This window comes from Quercus robur, chromosome 8, assembly GCF_932294415.1.
Source record: "Quercus robur chromosome 8, dhQueRobu3.1, whole genome shotgun sequence".
NCBI classification, from domain to species: domain Eukaryota; kingdom Viridiplantae; phylum Streptophyta; class Magnoliopsida; order Fagales; family Fagaceae; genus Quercus; species Quercus robur.
In genome coordinates this window covers 17,218,602-17,238,795 of record NC_065541.1, presented here as the reverse complement: position 1 = coordinate 17,238,795, position 20,194 = coordinate 17,218,602, and the positions used below count along the sequence as shown (strand labels likewise).

The following is a 20,194-nucleotide window of genomic DNA, read 5'->3' as shown; positions in this document are numbered from 1 at the left end:
CTGGCAACTTCGAATCTCCACCCACCCAATTAAAAAAAGCCAGCCACGCCACGTGTCGCGATCCCATTAGCTGGAAACCCTCGAACCTCGACTACTACTCTCATGCGACCTGTCCATCTTCCCAGCCAAAGAGAGCAACACCTGCCACGTGGCGTCACCTTCTTGGACCTGATTGTTGAACAGTAGGGCCCGCCTGTTCCGTTGGTCCCACAAGTTCTTTTGCATGGTGCTAAGGTTGGTTGCCGCCACGTGTTCGAGAATCGTTCCCAAATTTCCCACGTCCCTCTCCGCCACCGTGAGTGATATCTCCGCCCAGTTCACGGCGAAGGGGAAGGGCAAACGGATGCCATCAGCTATTATTACCGGCACGCAACCCAACACAACGGACTCAACCAGCCTCGGACTCCACGGGGCCCACCCCAACGAACATAAACAAAACACAGACCGTACGATTTCTGACTGGTAACCGGCAAATCTATGCCTCCTTAGATAAAACCTCCTGTCACTATTGAATTTCCTCCAAATCACCGTCCTCACACGCCTAACACATACAAAGAACACAAAAGTCAAATTAGACAACGTAATAAACAACACCCACGAGGGTAATTTAGTCAAAACAAAACATAAAACACATGATTACAAGTTTGATTAGAGAAAATAATGAATGAATTGAATCAAATCAATTACTTGCTGTAAAATCGACCGCTGATATTTTTTGGGTGGACTTCCATTTTGCCCCTGAAGAACATGAAAATATTTCTCCGACCAGTCACCGGAAAATTCTCTAAGGTTGTCCGTACACTTTCCGGCGGAATATAAGGTGAGAATGAGTGTTTCCCTAGCATTACTTCACTTTATGAGGACAATTTTATTTATTGAATTTAAGTAAAATATTACATGAAAGGAGAGGAAATATAAATAATTTAATGATATGAAGGATGTAGCTAAATTTAAATGTTAAATAAAATAATGTGAGAAGAAAAAAAGTAAATAAAAGATATAATAATAAACACCAAATTATCAAAAGCATGCTATGTAATATAATAATAATATTTTTTATATATTATTTTTAATTTTTTATAATGTAATATGATAAAATTCAACAATTAAAGTGAAAAAAAAAAAAAAAAAAAAGCAACAACAACAACAACATAAAAAACAAAATTGAATCGCACCAACCTAAAATAAATTTCTAAAGAAAAAAAAAATTATCAACCTAAAACATATATGCAGGAAAAATTAAAAAATCCTCCAAAAAATTGAGACAAAAATAACTTTTTTTTTTTTTTCTTGATGGAAAATTGTGCATAGAATGGAAGAGTGAATGACAAATTTATGCTAAAAGGATGATAATAAGAAGAAACAAAATAAAATAAGATAAAAGGAAAGAAGAAGAGTGATATTAAGGTAGAGGATTTGGGGAGATGAAAAGGTAAAGAGAGTGAGAAAGGTTGGTGAAAGTGTAAAATATTATATTTAAAAAAAAATAAAAAAAGATGTAAAAATATATATAATTTAATGATATAGCTAGAGAATTTCATCTTATTTCAATGTTAAATAAAATAAGATGAGAAGAAAAAAAAGTAAAAAGAAAAGATATAACAGTAAACACTAAATTATCCAAATCATGCTATGTAATAGAATAATAATAATTTTTTTATATACTATCTTTAATTCTTTATAATGCAATAATAGGATAACATTTAACAATAAAAAAATAATAATAATAATAAAAAAAAAAAAAACTTAAAACACAAAAGTAAATCTCATCAACCCAAATTAGAGTTCTAAAAAATACAAAAATTTATCAACCTAAAGTAGAGATGCAAGAAAAATAAAAAAATCCACCAAATTAAAAATTGAGAGAGAGAGAGAGAGAAATAACATTTTTGTGAGGGAATACTATTCAAAAAATGGAAGAGGGGATGACAAATTTATAGTAAGAGATTGTAAATAAGAAGAGACAAAATAAAGGAAGATGAAGGGAAAGATGAATAGTGACATTAAGGTAGAGGGTAGTGGGGAAATGAAAAGGTAAGGGAGGGAGAAAGATTAAAGAAAGTGTAAATATTATAAAAAAAAAAAAAGTGAATGTTAAAAAAAATTATAGGAAAATTGAAAAGAAAAAAGAATAATAACGTGGACGTTGATGTGGCTTAACTGGAGTGTAGCAACAATAAATGCTACGTTTCAACTTTTAGTGTATATATATATATATATATATATATATATATATGTATAGATAAGAAAGAAAGATTCTTGAAATGATTTGGTCATATTAAGAGGAAAGCAATTTGTGCACCACTGTGAAAAGAATAAGTTGATTTAAGTTAGGGAAAGAAAAAAGGAAGAGAAAACAAAAAAAAAAAATTTATAGAAATAAAAAATAACATATCAATTAAGAAAGTAACTGAGAATATAACTTCGTATGGAATATTAGAATGAGAAAAAATAATATAACTAATCAACCTTGGTTAGTTTGTTGAGGATCTTTGTACAACCTCAAAATTTTGAGACTAAAACTTGGTTGTTATTGTTGTTAATTCAGGTTTTACATAATGTTGAGGAGTGGTTAGGGCATTTCTTGAAAATTGACACACGCATTTGTATTGCATGTATATGAAAGTTTTAGCAAGCTCCTGGTAAAATTCTTATCCAAAATCCTTCTATTAAATATCATCATCTGGACTTGTGGAATGGTTCAATTTAGTACTTGTGCGGTCATTGGGCCAAGGATTCCACCCCCTGTTTTGCTTTTTATTTTTTTCTATAAGATATAGAACTCATGGCCTTTAAATGTAAATAAATAAATACTGATTCATAAGTGTCACACAAAAGTTCATTTAGAAAATCATTTCATCTTTCTTTCTTTCTTTCTTATTATTATTATTATAAAGGGATAGAAATGACAGGGTTTTTATTTTTTATTTATTAAAAAAAAAACGCCTGGCCAGTGGCTGTAGCCGATACAAGTGATCCATCTTTTTCTTTGTGAAATAAATGAGCACAAGAAATGATCCAATTTGTCTCTTAGAAGTGAAGATTAAAAAGGGTACAGAAATTTGGGTATATTCAAGGTAGTATTTATCTTAAATATTCTAGAAGAGTACTTTCCTCACTTTTTACATCGCCATTGACAATTTGATTCAGACTTTGACAATGTATATCCTGAATCAAACATAACAGAAAAAGAAAGCAAAGGTTAATGAGAATCTGGTTTGTATGGAACCTGGTTTCCAAAAAGTACTTTTGTAGCATCCACTGATTTTAGTCTTACCAGAGATCAATTATTTATTAAGATCAAGTCAATCAAGTAGGCGAAAGTCTGAAACGTATCAAGTTTCAACTTGGGCCATCAGTGGTCAATAGCGTAAAGTCGACAACTTCTAAGCAAAAGGAAAATGCAAACGTTTTCAATGTGAAAAGATGCCAGATAGTTCCAAAGGACCAACCAGTTTGTCAAACACCAATGCTGACTGCAGAGCTTTTTATTCATTTTCTTTTTTTTCCTCTCTGTCTCTCTCTCTCTCTCTCTCTCTCTCACAATTCACAAATCATTTGGTAACAGCGCTGATCTAAAGTTTATGTTTAATGTGAGGGGAAAAATGAGAGGCTAACTTCACACTAGACGAAATTTCACAGCAGACGAAACATCAATTTTGGTTGGACTTATCCGAAATAGGCCAGAATGGGCCAAAATTGACCTGAATGACCCGAAATTTCATCTGAGGTAAAACATGGGAAGTTTCCTGTTTCGGTTAGCATATATGAACAACAATTTTCAGTCAAAACAGATTGACATTAATAATTATGCTCCTACATTGGACTTATACAATATTATGTAATGGCCCAAAGTCCAATTATGTTCTAAGCCCATGTAATACAATATATATATATATATATATAATATAATATAATATAATATATATTTCCCTCTAACTTCAACACCCAAGATGATAATTAGGTGCTTTGAAATTGAGATGTTTAGAGCAATCACATTAGAAAATTATTGGATAGTCCATGACTGCAATACCATCTTTCGCCAATGAGGAGAAGACAGATCATTAAAAACTGATGACATCATCTTACCTGCCATGTCAACCCAATAAATCTGACTCTTCTAACGTTTGTTAAACCCGTTAAAGCCAATTCAATTTTTTTCTAAATTTTAGATGTGAATTGACCCAGCGGGTTTTTGAAAATTTTGGGAATAGTGGGTTCCAATTAACTCAATTGGTAAAATTTTTGATGGTTAGACAAGAGATCTGAGTTTTAATCCTTATCTACGCCAAAAACTGATTGGTATCTTGGTATGATGATAATGAGATATTATAAGAGTGGACGCCATATATTGAAACTCTCTTAAAAAAAAATTTTGGAAATATAAAAAACTCTTCGTTTTTTTTACCTTCGAATCTGGCAAATAAAGTTTCCTGGATGGGTACTTTGCTCGCCCGAAATGTTCAGCTGCAAATTGCCCTATCCCTCTCTTCCTACTGCCGCATTCTCTTGAGCTCCCTCTTCATCTTGGCCTCCATCACCAGGAATTTTAGGGACTAGGTTTATTTATTTGTTTAGTCTTTCACGGATTTCTGAGTATTGATGCTTTAATGGTCAAACCAAACCTTCTTTTCCCCCATTTGTTTCGTTTTGGTATCTCCTTTCTGTTTAAGAAATTGTCTTTTTTTTTTCTTTAAATATTTCGTTCTTTTACCAATCCATGGGTTTAAACATCTTGTAATTGATAGTGCATTTCTGAAGTAGTTTAATATTTGGTTTGCTGGCAATCTAATGTGGAATGTTGTCTGTAACGTGATTACTTAAAACAAAGCATTTGGATTTACAAATCTGGACCTAGTTAGAAAATTCTTTTTTTCTGGTTACCCATTCTACACAAATTTTCATAATTAATAAACCATAGCTATCATTTTCATCACAAAATAAGGAGTTATGTTAACGGGTGTCTTAGGATAAAGGTTAACAAATTATTTTAGGAAAGTTTTGACACTATTTTTATGAGAAATAGAAAAAATTATCAAAACATTAATTTTTTTTTTTTTCATTTTCTATTAAAAACTTTTTTTAAATGAATTATTAACTATTGTTCTAAAGCATCCGTTAGCATTTCTCAAAAATAAATTAATGTTCTAGTCAATCTTATTAGATTGAATTAAGCGGACCTACCCATTTGCTTAATGTTGGAATTACTTGCTGTTGCTGAGGCTGAAGTCGATGTGATTTAGCCCTCTTTTTTATTTTTTATTTTTTGGGCGGGCACTGAACCTATTTGTTGAAATGTTTCATAGAGTTTAATTTATTTTTGGGTGGGCACTGAACCTGTTTGCTCTTGAGCACGGGATCCCAACAATGGCACTTGAAGATTAATTAATTCATCATTGATCTTTTTTTTTTTTTTAACAAAATGATTATTTCGATTTTTTCTTCATATGCCAAATTGGATAAAACAATTTTTTTTTTTTTTTTTTTGAGAAAGGGATAAAACAAAATGGGTAAAATATTATTTTAGTCCCTAAACCTTACCAAAAATTTGTTTTTCATCCCTAAACTTTAAGAAGTTCATTTTTGTCCCTAAACTATTGAAAATGTTTTATTTATATCTTTAAACTTTACTAAAAGTTTGCTTTTATCCCTAAACTATTGAAAAAGTTCTTTTTTCATCATTATTTTTGTCTCTATACTATTTAAAAAACTCTTTACAAAGTTTAGGGATGAAAAAAGATCTTTTTAAAGTTTAGGGACAAAAAACAAATTTTTAGTAAAGTTTAAGGATCAAAATAGTATTTTACCCAAACAAAATTTAATGTATACTTTTGCCTAGTTGGGGATATGATGTTATGTCTACATTTAGTTTCGTTTACGACACAATATCTGATGCTTTCTTAAGATTCTCATTTCATTACAAAAGATTCCATAGATGAGAAACTAATGCCTTCCACGCATTGAGCTTACAAAATATATTTTGATTTGATGTGGTTATTAGAGTAAACAATTATTAAAAATCAATGTAATGCAACACTCACATGATTACTAATAACCACAACAAATTAAAATATTCCTTGTAAGCTCAATGCGAGGATGACATTAGTTTCTCATCTATGCAATCTTTTGTAGTGAAATGATATACAATTATTTCTCTCCCTTCTTTCATACTTTTTTTTCAAAATTTCGGCAACACCATAGCCGAAATTTTCCTCTCTCCTCATTTTCCCAAATAAGTTTGAACTATGTACATATCACAAATAAACTTCATTTTTTTGCAATATTCAACTAAAAGAGTCCAATAGTTGCCTGGTAATAGCTATCCAATGTTCACAGCCAAACATTCAACCTAAAACAACCATGATATTAATATACACTATAGAATGTTATGAACTAGCATATAGGACACAACCAAGGTTTTAAAAACTAGACCGGACCGGCCGCTCCAATCAATTGAATTGAGAATCGACTACTAGTCCAGTCTGGAAAAAATGCCTAAAACTGGTGAAAACTGGAAAAAAAAAAATCGATAATCGGAGGCAAATCCAATTTTTCCCCCGCTCCGGTTTTTAAAACCATGGACACAACACATGGGCGATACAACTTATGATAAGCACCCAACTCATAACATAAAGTTGATAACATTCATAAATAAATAAATAATAAAAAAAAAACAAAAAAAAAAACATAAAGTTGATAACAACTAGCAAACAACCGAACCCTATTCTCTACACTTCAGAAAGTCTAGGAAACAAGCTATTAATAATTTCTCTCTTACAAACTAATCCTTTTGGTTAAGGAGAACAACCAACCTCCAATCTTGAACTTCATCACTTATCCATCTCATCCAAAGTCGATAATAACAGCTCCTTCATGTTCAACTTGCTAATCCTCATCCTTAGCCTATTGCTCATCCTCATCTTCATCCTTGGCAAAAGTACATTAGAACACACACAAGTTTGCTAACACAATATCAATTATTATTATTGTCAATTAGATAGACAAGCCTTTATACTATCAAATATTACCTTTGGTTGTGAAAATAAGATTTTGTTCACGGTAAGGATAACTTGAACTTCAATCAAAAAGAGAGATTTATGAATCAATTACCAAATATCAATATCCAAATGTGACAAATCTATAATAATTTGGAAATTTTATAAATGGAGGAAAAAAAAAAAGCACTAGTGCATGCATACATGTAGTGGCCAGAATGATCACATCACTCATAAACAAAGAATAAAACTTATAGAATGAACTAAGCTTTGTAGTGTCCAAGAATGAGTCTTGATGATTGAACTAAGTTTTTCTCATGAAAATAAACAAGTTTCATGAAAAGTCTATACCCAAATTCTTTAAAGATGACCGTCTTTTCATTAGGCACTTTATCAAACATGTGGAGTATAGTGACGGGATGAATGAACATAGGCTGTGATATCAATTGGCCATAAACTCCTAAAAACCCAAAACAAAAATCATTTAAGATACATCATTCCTTCAAAGACTAACCATAATCATGAAAGAGATCAATAGGGGTATCAAAGGAAACCAAAGAAAAGCAAAATAAAAATAAAAATAAAAGAACATCAAGAACACCTATGGCAGAAAATTTCATGGGCTAAGAAATACAGGAATTTCATCTTACAAAAAGAAAGAGAAGTAGACTTAGCCCATTCATTGTTTGAAAAGTTTTTTCATTGCTTGAATCTTGAAGCAAGCATTATCATCCTTTGATAGAGGGACAATATACCTCTCAGATCCAAAAATTTGGATTACCCATCAAAGAATTTTTATATCCAGGATGAGGAGGCAAGGGATTATGATGGAGAAAACATGGAGGCGTGCGGTGATGAAAGGGGTAGTGTCAAGGTTGCAGTTGCTAGCAAGCAGGAAGTTGGAGATGATTTCGGCCAAAATAAATTTTGTTTGGTGTTGGAAAAAAATGACACATTATCCCATGAAAGACGTATTATGAGTCTATGATATTCCATAAAACAAATTTTGAAGAAACGTTTTCAGATGCCAATATTTCATTTACATCTTGAATTTGATCTCAAAAAGAAAATTTGAAAATGCTCTCAAAACTGAGTCAACTGATGGGTTAAAGGGAAGTTAAGTGTCTGTTTAAAACAGTTTATTTAGCTGAAGTTAAAAATATTGTGTAAAAAATAGGTTAAAAAATAAGCTGAATAGTATAGTAAGATTTATGAATAGTTTCAAAAAATGCGGTAGAACCCAAAAGAAAAAGCATTGTCGGTCAATAAGTTTACCCAATATCTATATCATACAACTTAGTTTACATAGATCGTACATTCCAACACAAAGAGCTACATTTCAAATGTCATGTTTTACTTCCCATATATCAATATATTTCTATCATGATCATGATAGAAATATATTGTAACAAAGCCAACCATAGTTCCAATAATTAAAAACCTCCCATCAAAATTTAAGCTCTCAAGGTTTTGTTTTAAGTAGGATGCTCCAATATGGTCCAGAATAACATCAACTCTTGCCATTTAACATTTAGTTAGCTGTTGTTGTTATTTATTTATTTATTTATCACCTAATAAATTGTTGCAAAAAGAATAATGAAAACATCAATCTCTATAAACATTTCAAGTAGGACACTCCAATATGATCTAGAATACTATCAATTGCTACCATTAAACATTTAATTGTTCTTTTGTTTATCACCTAATAATCATTGCAAAAGGAATAATGAAAAACATCAATCTCTATAAACATTGAGGAAAACTAAGGTTTCAATATTAAAGAAAATACCTTTTCCACTTGTTTATTCCCTCACCCTTTTGACAAAGTCCTCTATCTTGTAATTGATTCACACATCAGCCCCAAGATCCTTGAAAACATCTAATTTTTAATCACTCCAAGCCAATCCAATCTAAAACTATATGAATACTTGGAAACTAAACTTATGCTTTAGAAGAAAGTGATATTGGACCTACATTAACAAACACTTGCTCCATAGTATATAGCTATCCAAATTGCAAATGTACCAATACCGCTTGAGCCCCCATGAACTTGAAATTTTAATATTCATCAGTTTTGCATTGGAGACACCATGTTGCAACAAACAAAAATGATAGAAATTATCATTTTAAGCTTGTATCATGCATAAATTATCAAACCATTCGTAAATTGGACCAAAAATTACTCTAAATAATCATAAAGGCTCAAAAATTACCCCAAAAAAAAAAAATCTACCAAAAAATAGAGTGAGAGAGAGAGAAAATTTTTTGTGAGGAGAAACTATGCATGGAATGGAAGAGAAAATGACAAATTTATAGTAAGAGAGTAAGAATAAGAAGAGACAAAATAAAGGAAGATAAAGTAGGAAGACTGCAATTAAGAGAAAGGGTAATGGGGAGACAAAAAGGTAAGAGGGGGAGAAAGGTTTGAGAAAGAGTAAATATTTAAAAAAAAAAAGAGTGAATCAGTAATTTAAAAACAATTATAGGAAAATTGAAAATAAAAAGGATAATGAGGTGGACGCTAATGTAGCTCAACAGGAGTGTAACAATAATAAATGCTATGTTTCAACCTTTATATATATATATATATATATATATATATATATATATAGATATAGATTCTTATAAGACATTATACATAATAATAATCAGGCATTGATGGAGAAATGTACTCACTCTTGTTTTGAACTAACTAAACCCATTTTTAATTCTAGAAACACAACAAAGCTGATTTTTGTTCTCATTCTCAAACACATAGCCCTAAACTTTTATCCCAACTAGTTTTTGTTGTATGTGCAAGGCATATATTAGTTTTTGTGGTTAGATAAAATTTTGAAATTAAAAAACTAAAATTATTATTTAAAGAAGAAACATATTTCCTAATAATTACCATTAATATAAAACTCATTATGAATGTCATTTAATAATATCTGCCTAAGATAATCACAAAGTAAAGGATAATTCAAAGATATGTTATCAAATGCAATGTAATTGACCTTCTTCTTTCATTTTAGGGTCCAGTTAATGTATGCCCTTAAGGCAGGCATATGTTAACTATCCACTTTGACAAAGTTTTTATGAGGAATTGAAAAGGCTATCAAAACAGTTAATCACTTTTTCATTTTTCCATAAAAAATTTCTTAAAATGATTTACTAATGTATGCTCTAAGGGCACACGTTAATAAAATCCTTCATTTTAACATCAAATCATCTTTTTCTAGTACTTACTTCTTCTTCCTCACTTAGAGCATTAGCATTAGGGGTGTAAAATCCCTCAAATTGCTATTATAGATCTACACACGCCCAAAACCACAAACATCCGGTTGGTACATCTAAATATATATATATATATATATATATATATATTGTTTTTTTTACACACAACTTCAATAACTTGCTACCTATAGCAATTATTGTAGCCAATTGTTAAAAATTAAATCTAATTTTATTTTTTTATTTTTTTATTTTTTTTATACAAGGTAGAAATCTACTCTAGTCTAATCTAAGTATATATGTGTGTGAAACTCCCTCCTGAAGACTTGAACCTCGATCCTTACCCCCCACACCCCACTAGCACTTATACTTATGAAGTGACCATCGCATCAAGGGTGTGTGATGGTAAATCCATTTTTTTACTCACCCAACATCTCTCTCTTTCTTTCGTAATTATCTCTCTCTTCCTTTAATAATAAAAAATAAAATAAAATAAATACTCTCCCCTCTTTCTCTCACCCTATGTCTCTCTCCCATCTTGGCTTAGTCTCTCCCAATGGCGATGATGACGGCTTGAAGATTGAAGGTGACGATAGCGATGATGGTGGATGGATGTTAGTTGTAGGGTTGCTTGCCATTTTTGGATGGGTCTTTCCAATGGTTCCATGGTGGCTGTGGGTCATGTGTTATGGATTTCAATTTGTGTTTGAGGCTTGGGTTTGAATGGGTTGTCAGTCGTGATTGGTTTTAGTGCTTCGGTGATTCTGTTTTGGTGGTCGGTGGTGCTAGTCTTTGGTTTCGATGGTTGCATTGGGTTTGAATTGTTGCGATTTGTGATTCAGGTGGCTAGTTCGATGGTTCAGTGGTGGAGTTGGTTTGGTTATTGGTTTAGTTTTTGGTGTGATTGGTTTAGTAGTGACTAGTTGGTTGATTTATTTCAGGAGAGAGAGAGATGGAAAAGAAGACAGGGAAGAAAGAGAAAAGTGATTTATATTATTTGCTTGTGTAGTTTATTTTATTTTATTGGGTTGCATGTAAAAATAAGAAATGAAATATTGATTGTATTGTTAAATGAGTTGTTCAAATAAATAAAGTAGCTTTTTGTGTGTGTGTGTGTGTGGTTAATTTCTTCTCTTCTTGACGTCCTTTTTCCTTCAATTACCTTTACATTAATTTGTTTCATATTCACTTCATTTCTTTTGAATTGAGATCCAATCAGGGACGAACCCAAGATTTCAAGTTAAGAGGGACCGGAGTATAAGTAAGAAAAAAAAAAAGTTTTGAACTTTCAAATAAGTATCTATTTAGTATTAACTATCAATAGATTTCATTTGGTACTACATCTTTTGGTAACCCAAAATGGTAATCGATATTAACTAGGTACCAAAAGATTTCATTTCCCTAATCAAACCAAAACAACCTCACGCACGGTAATGCCTACTTTGACTAGAACCAATTGACCATTATTCTATAAATAAGTAAATAAAGAGAATCTTAAGTTGATGTGATTTTGTTAACGTTTTATTTTATACAATGATATTAATTCTTCATTACTATATAGCACTAGATTCTTAGATTAGAGATATATTTTGTAGATTACATTTTAGGGTTAACTAGAGATTAAAATGAACTTATAAGTGTAGAAAAGGTAGGAAGGATAGCAATTTTCAACCAAAACTACACAAAGAATTTCTCAAATTTTGTTCATATTGAATAGGACTAGTCAAGTTACAGTAAAGCCTCTTCGTAATACTTATACAACCCAGTTTGATCTAGTAAATTCCTCACATTGGATTCTATATATGGCAACACAAAACACAATTATCCAATTCAAGTAACATAATCTGGTATATCGCAAAAATGGCTTGAGAGAACATTTTTGTTGAGCATGAGGTTTTTAATTCATTCTTACATAAATTTCATAAGAAACCCCTCCCATTTCCTCTTAAGAAATTATATTCTACCTTGCCTCAAACGATGTAAAGGTGATTCCATTTGTTGAACAAGGTGTGATACATGAAGAATTTGCTTCAGGTGAATCTATATAGAAGCCTGGCTGCCTTGGCTGAGGCAATAGACTCTCACTGCTTAACATTAAAACCACAGATGACATGTTTGGCCTATCTTCTGATCTTTGTTGCACACATAACAGACCCACATGAATGCATCGTAACATTTCGGATAGAGAGAAGTCACCAACTGAGTTATCGATCAATTCAATTGGCCTACCTTCAATCCATAGTCTCCATGCCTGAAACAAATTAAAATAATAGTTACATGGATCGATCTACAATCCAGCTTGCACAACACTATTAAAAGAGCATTAGTAAATAAAAAGTTTAGTTTAGCAACATAATTTAGTAGAATGCTATTTTTCTTGCTTACATGTCCAAGAAGATTATGGTGGTGCTCTGGGTGACTAAATCCCCTGTTCTTCTTCCCACTCACCATCTCTAATATTAAAACTCCAAAGCTAAACACGTCAGATTTGATTGAGTATTGCCCATGTACTGCATACTCAGGAGACATATAACCACTAGGAAATATTATTGCACGGAAAAAGAGGTTTGAAAACAGCTCAACATAAAATACAAAAAGAGATAAAATGTACATACTATGTTCCAATAATCCTATTGGTCTCGGCATCACCTTGATCTCCCCCAAATGATTTGGCCAGGCCGAAGTCTGAAATTTTTGGATTCATGTCATTATCAAGTAAGATATTGCTAGCTTTGAGATCTCTATGGATAATTCTCAATCTAGAGTCTTGATGAAGATAGAGAAGCCCTCTAGCAACCCCAGCAATTATGTTGATGCGCATATGCCAATCCAGCAATTTACTCTTCGTTTGATCTGTCCAATTTCACATTTATGTCACTAAAAATATGTTGAAATCTCAACAAGCAATTTTATTATTGAAAGATGATAAGACTAATCATGAATGTCATGGATTTAGTTAGGGTTAAAGCTCAAACCAAAAATTAAGGAATCCAAGCTTTTGTTAGGCATGTACTCATAGATTAGCATTTTTTCATTTTCTTCAATGCAATAGCCAAGAAGCTTCACCAGATTGCGGTGCTGAAGTTTTGCAATTAAAATAACTTCATTTTTGAACTCAAACATTCCTTGCCCAGAATTCTTTGATAGCCTTTTTACTGCTATCTCTTTCCCCTCTAGCAATGTACCCTGAAAATTTTTAAAGATAGTCAACATATTTTGGAAGAAGAAAAGAGCTCAGTTAGTTAGGTTATTCTTACCTTGTAGACAGATCCAAAGCCACCTTCTCCCAACTTGTTGTTATTTGAGAAGTTATCAGTCGCATTGGCAATGGCTGTCAGATCAAATATTGGTAACTCAATGTCTTCCTTCCTGCCCACATTGTCACATTCCTTCCCAATATTTCCTTTTGTCATCGCTGAAATAATAGCAGATGGTTGGACTTGAAAAAATTAAACAGATATTTTATGAAAAGCATTCGCTTACTTCCTATTATATTCTCAATTAATAACTTACAAAATAAAAAATAAAAATTCTTAGCTATAAGTCTACTATCATGCATCAGTAATTCTCAGAGTCCATGTCTTATTTCAAACCTTGGTTTCTGCGTTTCTTCTTCCATATGTATGTTACCAATCCAATTATTATCATTCCCAGGACATACAATGCAGAGCCGATTATGATTCCTGCTAGTTTCTTCTTGCTGGAGCGCCTCTTTTTCTCAACATGATCTGAAAGATCAAAACTTCAGGTGACTTAGAGTAAACAACCTCAAATTACACATAACTAAAGAAATGAAAGGAATTCTAATTTGGCATTAGTCCACGACAGATATTCCTAAAGAGCTATATATTTACAATTCAGAATTGTTAAAATAGGGAAATGGGTACATATAAGTTGGATAAAGTAGTAGAGCTCAGGGCCGGCCTTACCACTAGGGAAATTAGGCTATCACTTAAGACCCCTAGTGAAACAATATCTCTAAATTTTAACCAATAAGAATATTTCAAAAAGAAAAAAGTTTTGTGAAAAATTAATCAAGTCTCAAAAGGATTCTCTAGATAATTTGTTACTCAATTAACACAATATACTAATAAAAAAAGTGAAATTTCAAAAAATGAATAATTATTCAATTAAATATAAATATATATAGACCTTAATTTAAACAGCAACTTAGGCTCCAAATTTTCCTGGGCCACCCCCCTAGATCTCAACACCACTAAAGCCACCACTTCCTCATTTCCTGGAGGTTACTTGGTTGACCATTATATGCCCTATATGTTCACTTTCACATTTATAATTTTTAATCATTTCAAAGTTGGAAAGGAGGATTTGAACTTTGAACAACTTTCTTGAAAACTCTTACCTCAAATTGTTAAGCTTATAGACATGTTGCAGTTTAACAAGAAAACTTTAAAAGATATTCTGTAGTGTCTACCAATTTTGCTTATAAGTATAAATCCCCAACTTCCTTCCCTTCATCCCAGAAAACATGGAGAAAAAAAAAATCAGAATAAACAAATACTCTGGGTCTGGCTAAATATTGGTAAAAATAGAGTTTATGTGTGAAATGTGTATTGTTCAAAGTTATTTGGCAGTTTGAGGAGATAGATGGATTTTGGCAACAGTGTTGCTAAAATTGTAAGAAAAAAAAAAGAGTGAAAGGAGGGAAATGATGTGACAAGGAAAGGAAAGAAAAAATTAATTTCGGTATTGCCAAAACTGCTGGAGAGGAAAAATTTGTAGTGTAGCAATGCTATTACCGAAATAGAAGAGAAGTGAGTAAAAAATTTTAATTGCGAGGCAATAGAATTACCGAAATAGGGGTGAGGAGAATGCAAAAATACTATTTATAGCAGTGGAAAGATCAAAAAAGTCATCGCGTGTTTTATTCATCGAGGTAAAGAGTTAATTGATTTCATGTTCCAACTAAATTTTTTCTCCCAAAAAAAAAAAGTTCCAATTGAATTTGAGTTCACACCATTTAATATTGATACTTTATATCCACATTGAATGTTACCGAAGAAAGATTCCAATTTTTATGGTCTATATATATCATGGCAGTAGGTATAGAGACTTTTTTTTTTTTTTAAGAAAGAGGTATAGACTCTATGTTAAGCTGAACTATATAATAAATAATTAAATATGTTAAGCTGAACTATATAATAAATAATTAAATGTGTATATAATATGCGTATATATGAACTATCTTCTCTCTTTTATTTCTGCATTGCCAAAATAATTTAAAAAAAAAAAAAAAAAAATCCTCTCTCATCTCTCCTATTTTGGCCCTTGCATTGTCATCATTAAAAAAAAAAATCTCTCATTTCCTATTTCGGCAATGATATTGCACTGTTGCCACAATGCAAATTTATTGGACAATAATTTCGGCAATATTATTGCCAAAATTGCTATTCTTTCTTCTCTAGTTACATTATTTCTCTCTCATTTCTCTTACTTTTTCTCACAATATTTGCAATACTATTGCCAAAATTGATCTCTTTCCTCAAATAAATCTCTCATTTCTCTTACTTTTTCTCACAATATTTGCAATACCATTACCGAAATTGATCTCTTTTCTCAAATAACTAAATAATTTTGGACAGTATACCTATCACAAATAAAACACTATTTTTTATCAATATTTAGCAAAAAGATTTAAATACTTTGTTAGACAAAGGACATAGTTGTCGTCTCATTTAACATTAAAAAACAATAAATAAGTAATAATAAATTGAAAAGAGATAAAAGTGTAAAGTAAAATAGTACCTAGTTCTGAAGCAGCCAATCTTACATAGAACTGGTCTTCTGCATTCTTGTCGATCTCTCTAATATCAACTAGTTTACCAAACCAAAGCAAGCAGCCACTTCCTCCCATCCTGATATCTAAACTTCCATATGCTGTGCAAGAGCAGTTTTTCAAACACAATTCTTCACATTCCTTGAGGCTCATAGTCTTATCAAACCAGGAAGAAGATGTATCAGGCAATCTCAACCCCGTGTACTTAAGGAAGCCATCTCCATCAGGACCATCACTGCAATTCAATGGAGTCTTTCGAACACACCCATCAGACCAATCCACTGAATCCCAAGCTTTTGGAGACTTGGGTAAGAATCCTTCCAAGCATGCACATACGGGAGTGTTACCAATAGTGCAGCTAGCATATGCCCCACAGAAGGCATAATTTGCACACTGATCTGCTGGCGTTGTTGAGAATAGCTCCCAACGGTTTATCCGATCCAGCCATGTGAACCGTTGTGAAATTCCGGATGGGTTTAAGATGTATCTTGTGAACACCGAACTATTTTTGACTTTGTAATCATAATAGACCTCACTCTCATTGAAATGGAATTCATACTCAAATAGTGGATTCGGTTTTAAACCACTATATCCATTAAGACGAAGGCCATTCCATGATCCTGCTCGAGTCTTTACTCTGTCTCCTTGCATAACAACCACTTGTGGAAGCCCACGAAGATCTAACCGTATTGAAAACTCACCTTGAGCGGGATCATCAGTGCTCTTCCAAGATGTGAAGAACCTATCTAAGCCAGTCACTAAGTTCTTTCCAAGTTTCATTTCCGGTAGGAAAGTGTCGCAAGGATAATCAAAACTCTGCCACAAATAGTTCACAGGGCCATCAACCTTTTCATCTTTCACAACAAGATTTCCGTTGTCCAAGAGCTCTAAAACTGGATTTTCTGCAGTTCTTGATGTATTAGATGACCAAGCAACACTATTTGTGCTGTTGAGAAGGATAACAACTCCATTAGTGACCTTCAACACTCCTGAGTGATCGTTCAGTGGAGTGTCTCTGTTGGCTACCCAAACAACTGTCCCAGAAGATTTCGTGTACCATATCCCCACGTATCTGCCTTTTGAATTACCTGGGCTGAAGAATCCCAATTGAAATCTTCGACTAGCAGAAACTAAGGTGTCACCGTCTCTGATTGATTGGACTGGAGTAATAGTATCTAGTGTATTGGAAGGATTTAAGAAGGACCATATGATTGCGAAGACAAAAAGATAGGTAAAGGCTTCCATCGATTTTCTAATGCTTTTCTACATGTTATAAATTATAACTGCTTAAACAAAAAGCAAACTTGGAACACATTCTGCTGCTCTTCTTCTTCTTTTGTCGGCGGCCATAGGCACTGATTTTTACAAATAAATGTACTGAAAAGTTATAGACTTCTCAAGTCTTCTCTAAAATATGTGTTAGGTCGGGTCAAGATCACAGGAAGTTATTGGGTAGAGCTTAACTTCAGTCAGGAGATGGCGTAAAAGTGAGGTTTTACGCCACCAATGAGAGAACACCACGTTGTTAACCAAATAAACACCACATACACCTTACAACAGACAAGAATAACTTAGATTAATCCCCAAATTCGAAACAAAAACACAGCAGCGTCGCATATCGGTTTCCAGAGGAAACAATGGTATACCCAAACACATGTCGTCCGCTTCTTCATAGCACCGAACCTCCACGCCTCCACCGGACTTTGTGTTGGAACCTGGAAAATGCGCTGGAGCCACCATGATCGTGGTGTCGCCGCCTCTTCATATGAACCCAGGCTAGCTGGGAACAAAAAAAAAAAAAACCACAATCAGATTTTTTTTTAGGTTTGAACCTAATCCAATGAACACCCATGAAAATACCAAAAAACAGAAAAATCCATACCAAATCAACAAAACCCATACCAATATGAACAGATTGATATCCAAAAAATAACCCAAAACCATCAAAATTTCGAAACCCAAAGTTTGAGGAAATAACTAATCAAACAATAAACACAAATCATAAAAGAACAAACCTTGACCGACGGGGTGGAGCTCCGGTGTGGCGGCGACAGCTTCTGACCGACGTGTGGCGGCTCTAGCGGCGGGGTAGAGTTCCAGTGGTATGAGGAGAGGAGGAGTTGGAAAGGGTCTAGGCGTTGGAGCTATTTAGCTCTTCAGGTGTTTTACGAGTTTGAGGATTTTAGCTTAATTGACTAAATTGAGTTATAATTATGTGGTTTTTCAATAGAAATATGACTTGTTATTCATTTATTGGTGGCATAAAGAAGGCTCTTTACGCTGGCTCTTGACCGAAGGTTCTCTCTATTGGATAATGTTAGGACCACCGAAATTGGCACAATTATATAACACAACTCGCCACATGGCGAGTTGTAATTAGTGAAGATATGTCTGTGGTCCTAGCATTACTAGAAATTATTGTGTAATTATCTTACCTGCCACGTCACCCACCATGTCTTACTAAGCATCCATTTGGGATGAGTTGAAAATTTAGGTTTATCTACAATTTTAGCTTATTTTTACTACTATTTATTTCTTTTTCTTTTCCTTCATTTTATAAATAAATATTTCCCAATTATTATTTCATCAAAAAAAAAAAAAAAAAAAAAAAAACTCTATCAAACCTAATTTGTGAACATCAATACTTCATCTCTCTCTCCCTCTCTCTCTCTCTCAATTAATGTTACCATTTTTTAACTTCCAATTTATTACTCCATCAAGTCAAATCTATTGTCATTTTCTATTCAACCACCGTCTCTCTCTCTCTCTCTTTCTCTCTCTCTCTCTCAATTAACATTTCCTAACTTTTTAACTTGCCATTTATTATTCCATCAAACTCAATCTTATAATAATTCAAACTCTCTTCAACTCTATGGCTCTCCTTCTCTCTAATCAAGTAGCTATGAAAACTGTTCAATTGCCACCCTATTAGAATTCCAATATATGTGTGTGTATGTGTGTGTGTGTGTGTGTGTGTGTGTGTGCAATTGCTCTACCCTACTTCTGGGAATTTAGGAAGTCCATCTAAAGTGATTTTTTTCTTTTTGTCCCTCTCAAGTGTCAACAAAATTGGTTCCCATAAACCATCTAAAAAAAATCTCAAAGCCATGGTGAAGAATACTATAAAAGAACTGTAGTGAGGTTTGACTATTATTGTTTATGTGATTGTTAATCAATGGTTAGAAAGTGGTGTATTAGATAGAAATGTATATTCAGTTTTCCAGTAAATTGTAGAGGGGTGATCTTTTTTTCCACTAATGGATACCTCATATGTGCATTTGTGTGGTGTATTTACCATTATGGATAAAGTATTCTCTTTGTATATGCGTAGCATAAACCAGTTTTGTTGTATGTACATATTAGTCGTGACATGAATGTAGATGCATAACTTAGTACAAGATATGCTACTCTTTTTTTGGTTTTGTATTGTAACAAATTTAGATATTATTATGTGATGCCATTGTTGGAAGATTTTGTAAACTGTAGAATTTGATGTCAATGGAAAGAAAATCAAATCAAAGGACATGTATAAAACTAGATATGGTGGCAATAGACAACCAAAAAAAGGCCATGGTGAAAGATTATCCAAGTTTGGACAAAGCCTCAAAATCCACGAAGACCAATTGGATGTGAGAAATGTCAAGACGATGTATGCTTGGCTATCTAAAGAAATTGAATTTGGTTAAAATATGAAGAAGACCAATTGAATTGAATTGAGTTCCCTATCACAAGTCCTCTCTCTCCCTCTTGTAGTTTTGATTTAATTTTTGTTTGAGTTAATACTTAGTCATTTTGAAAGTAAAAATTTGAATTTATATCAAAACATAATCTTGGCTATGTATTTGAGTATGTCTATTGGTTATTTGAGTAATATCAAGTGTATTTTTGTGATGAGTTTTGATTATCATGATATTATCCTTTAAGAGATGAGAAATTTGAAAAATATATTTAAAACTTAAAAAATTTAGTTTCTAAAGAAAAAAAAATTGGGAAAACATAATGCACTATAACATAATTTAGAAGAATATGAGCCACCCACAAAATGGATAAATATCAATCAAATAAACCCAAAAATAATAGAATTATGTGTTTGTAGAGATAGAGAGATGGAAAATAATTTTAGAAATTTTTTAAATTTTAGGGAGAGCAAATTATCTTCAACAAATTTAGGAGAACAAATTATACATTA

The 20,194-nt window shown here is 32.5% G+C and overlaps 2 protein-coding genes across 6 annotated transcripts; both read right to left on the bottom strand.

Moving 5' to 3' along the window:
- Position 1: 1 nt before the first annotated feature.
- Positions 2-845, bottom strand: LOC126695956 (probable glucuronoxylan glucuronosyltransferase IRX7). Its single transcript, XM_050392747.1, has 2 exons — positions 688-845; positions 2-541 (listed from the first exon to the last, which is right to left on the bottom strand). The coding sequence occupies exons 1-2, from the start codon at positions 843-845 to the stop codon at positions 67-69; spliced, it is 633 nt and encodes a 210-aa protein (XP_050248704.1). The 3' UTR covers positions 2-66.
- Positions 846-11,886: 11,041 nt separating this feature from the next.
- LOC126694812 (G-type lectin S-receptor-like serine/threonine-protein kinase SD1-1) lies at positions 11,887-18,224 on the bottom strand. 5 transcript variants are annotated; one of them, XM_050391305.1, is made up of 8 exons: positions 18,021-18,221; positions 15,975-17,785; positions 13,802-13,936; positions 13,466-13,623; positions 13,184-13,394; positions 12,824-13,061; positions 12,594-12,744; positions 11,887-12,459 (listed from the first exon to the last, which is right to left on the bottom strand). In XM_050391305.1, exons 2-8 carry the CDS (start codon positions 17,248-17,250, stop codon positions 12,169-12,171), a joined length of 2,460 nt encoding a protein of 819 aa, XP_050247262.1. In that variant the 5' UTR covers positions 17,251-17,785; positions 18,021-18,221; the 3' UTR covers positions 11,887-12,168. The 5 variants fall into 5 exon arrangements, 4 of the variants coding, with proteins under 4 accessions (XP_050247262.1, XP_050247263.1, XP_050247265.1 ...); XR_007645887.1 differs by having other exon boundaries at positions 12,185-12,459; positions 12,594-12,718; positions 18,021-18,224; XM_050391306.1 differs by lacking the exons at positions 13,802-13,936; positions 15,975-17,785; positions 18,021-18,221 and having other exon boundaries at positions 13,184-13,381; positions 13,466-13,620.
- Positions 18,225-20,194: the final 1,970 nt, after the last annotated feature.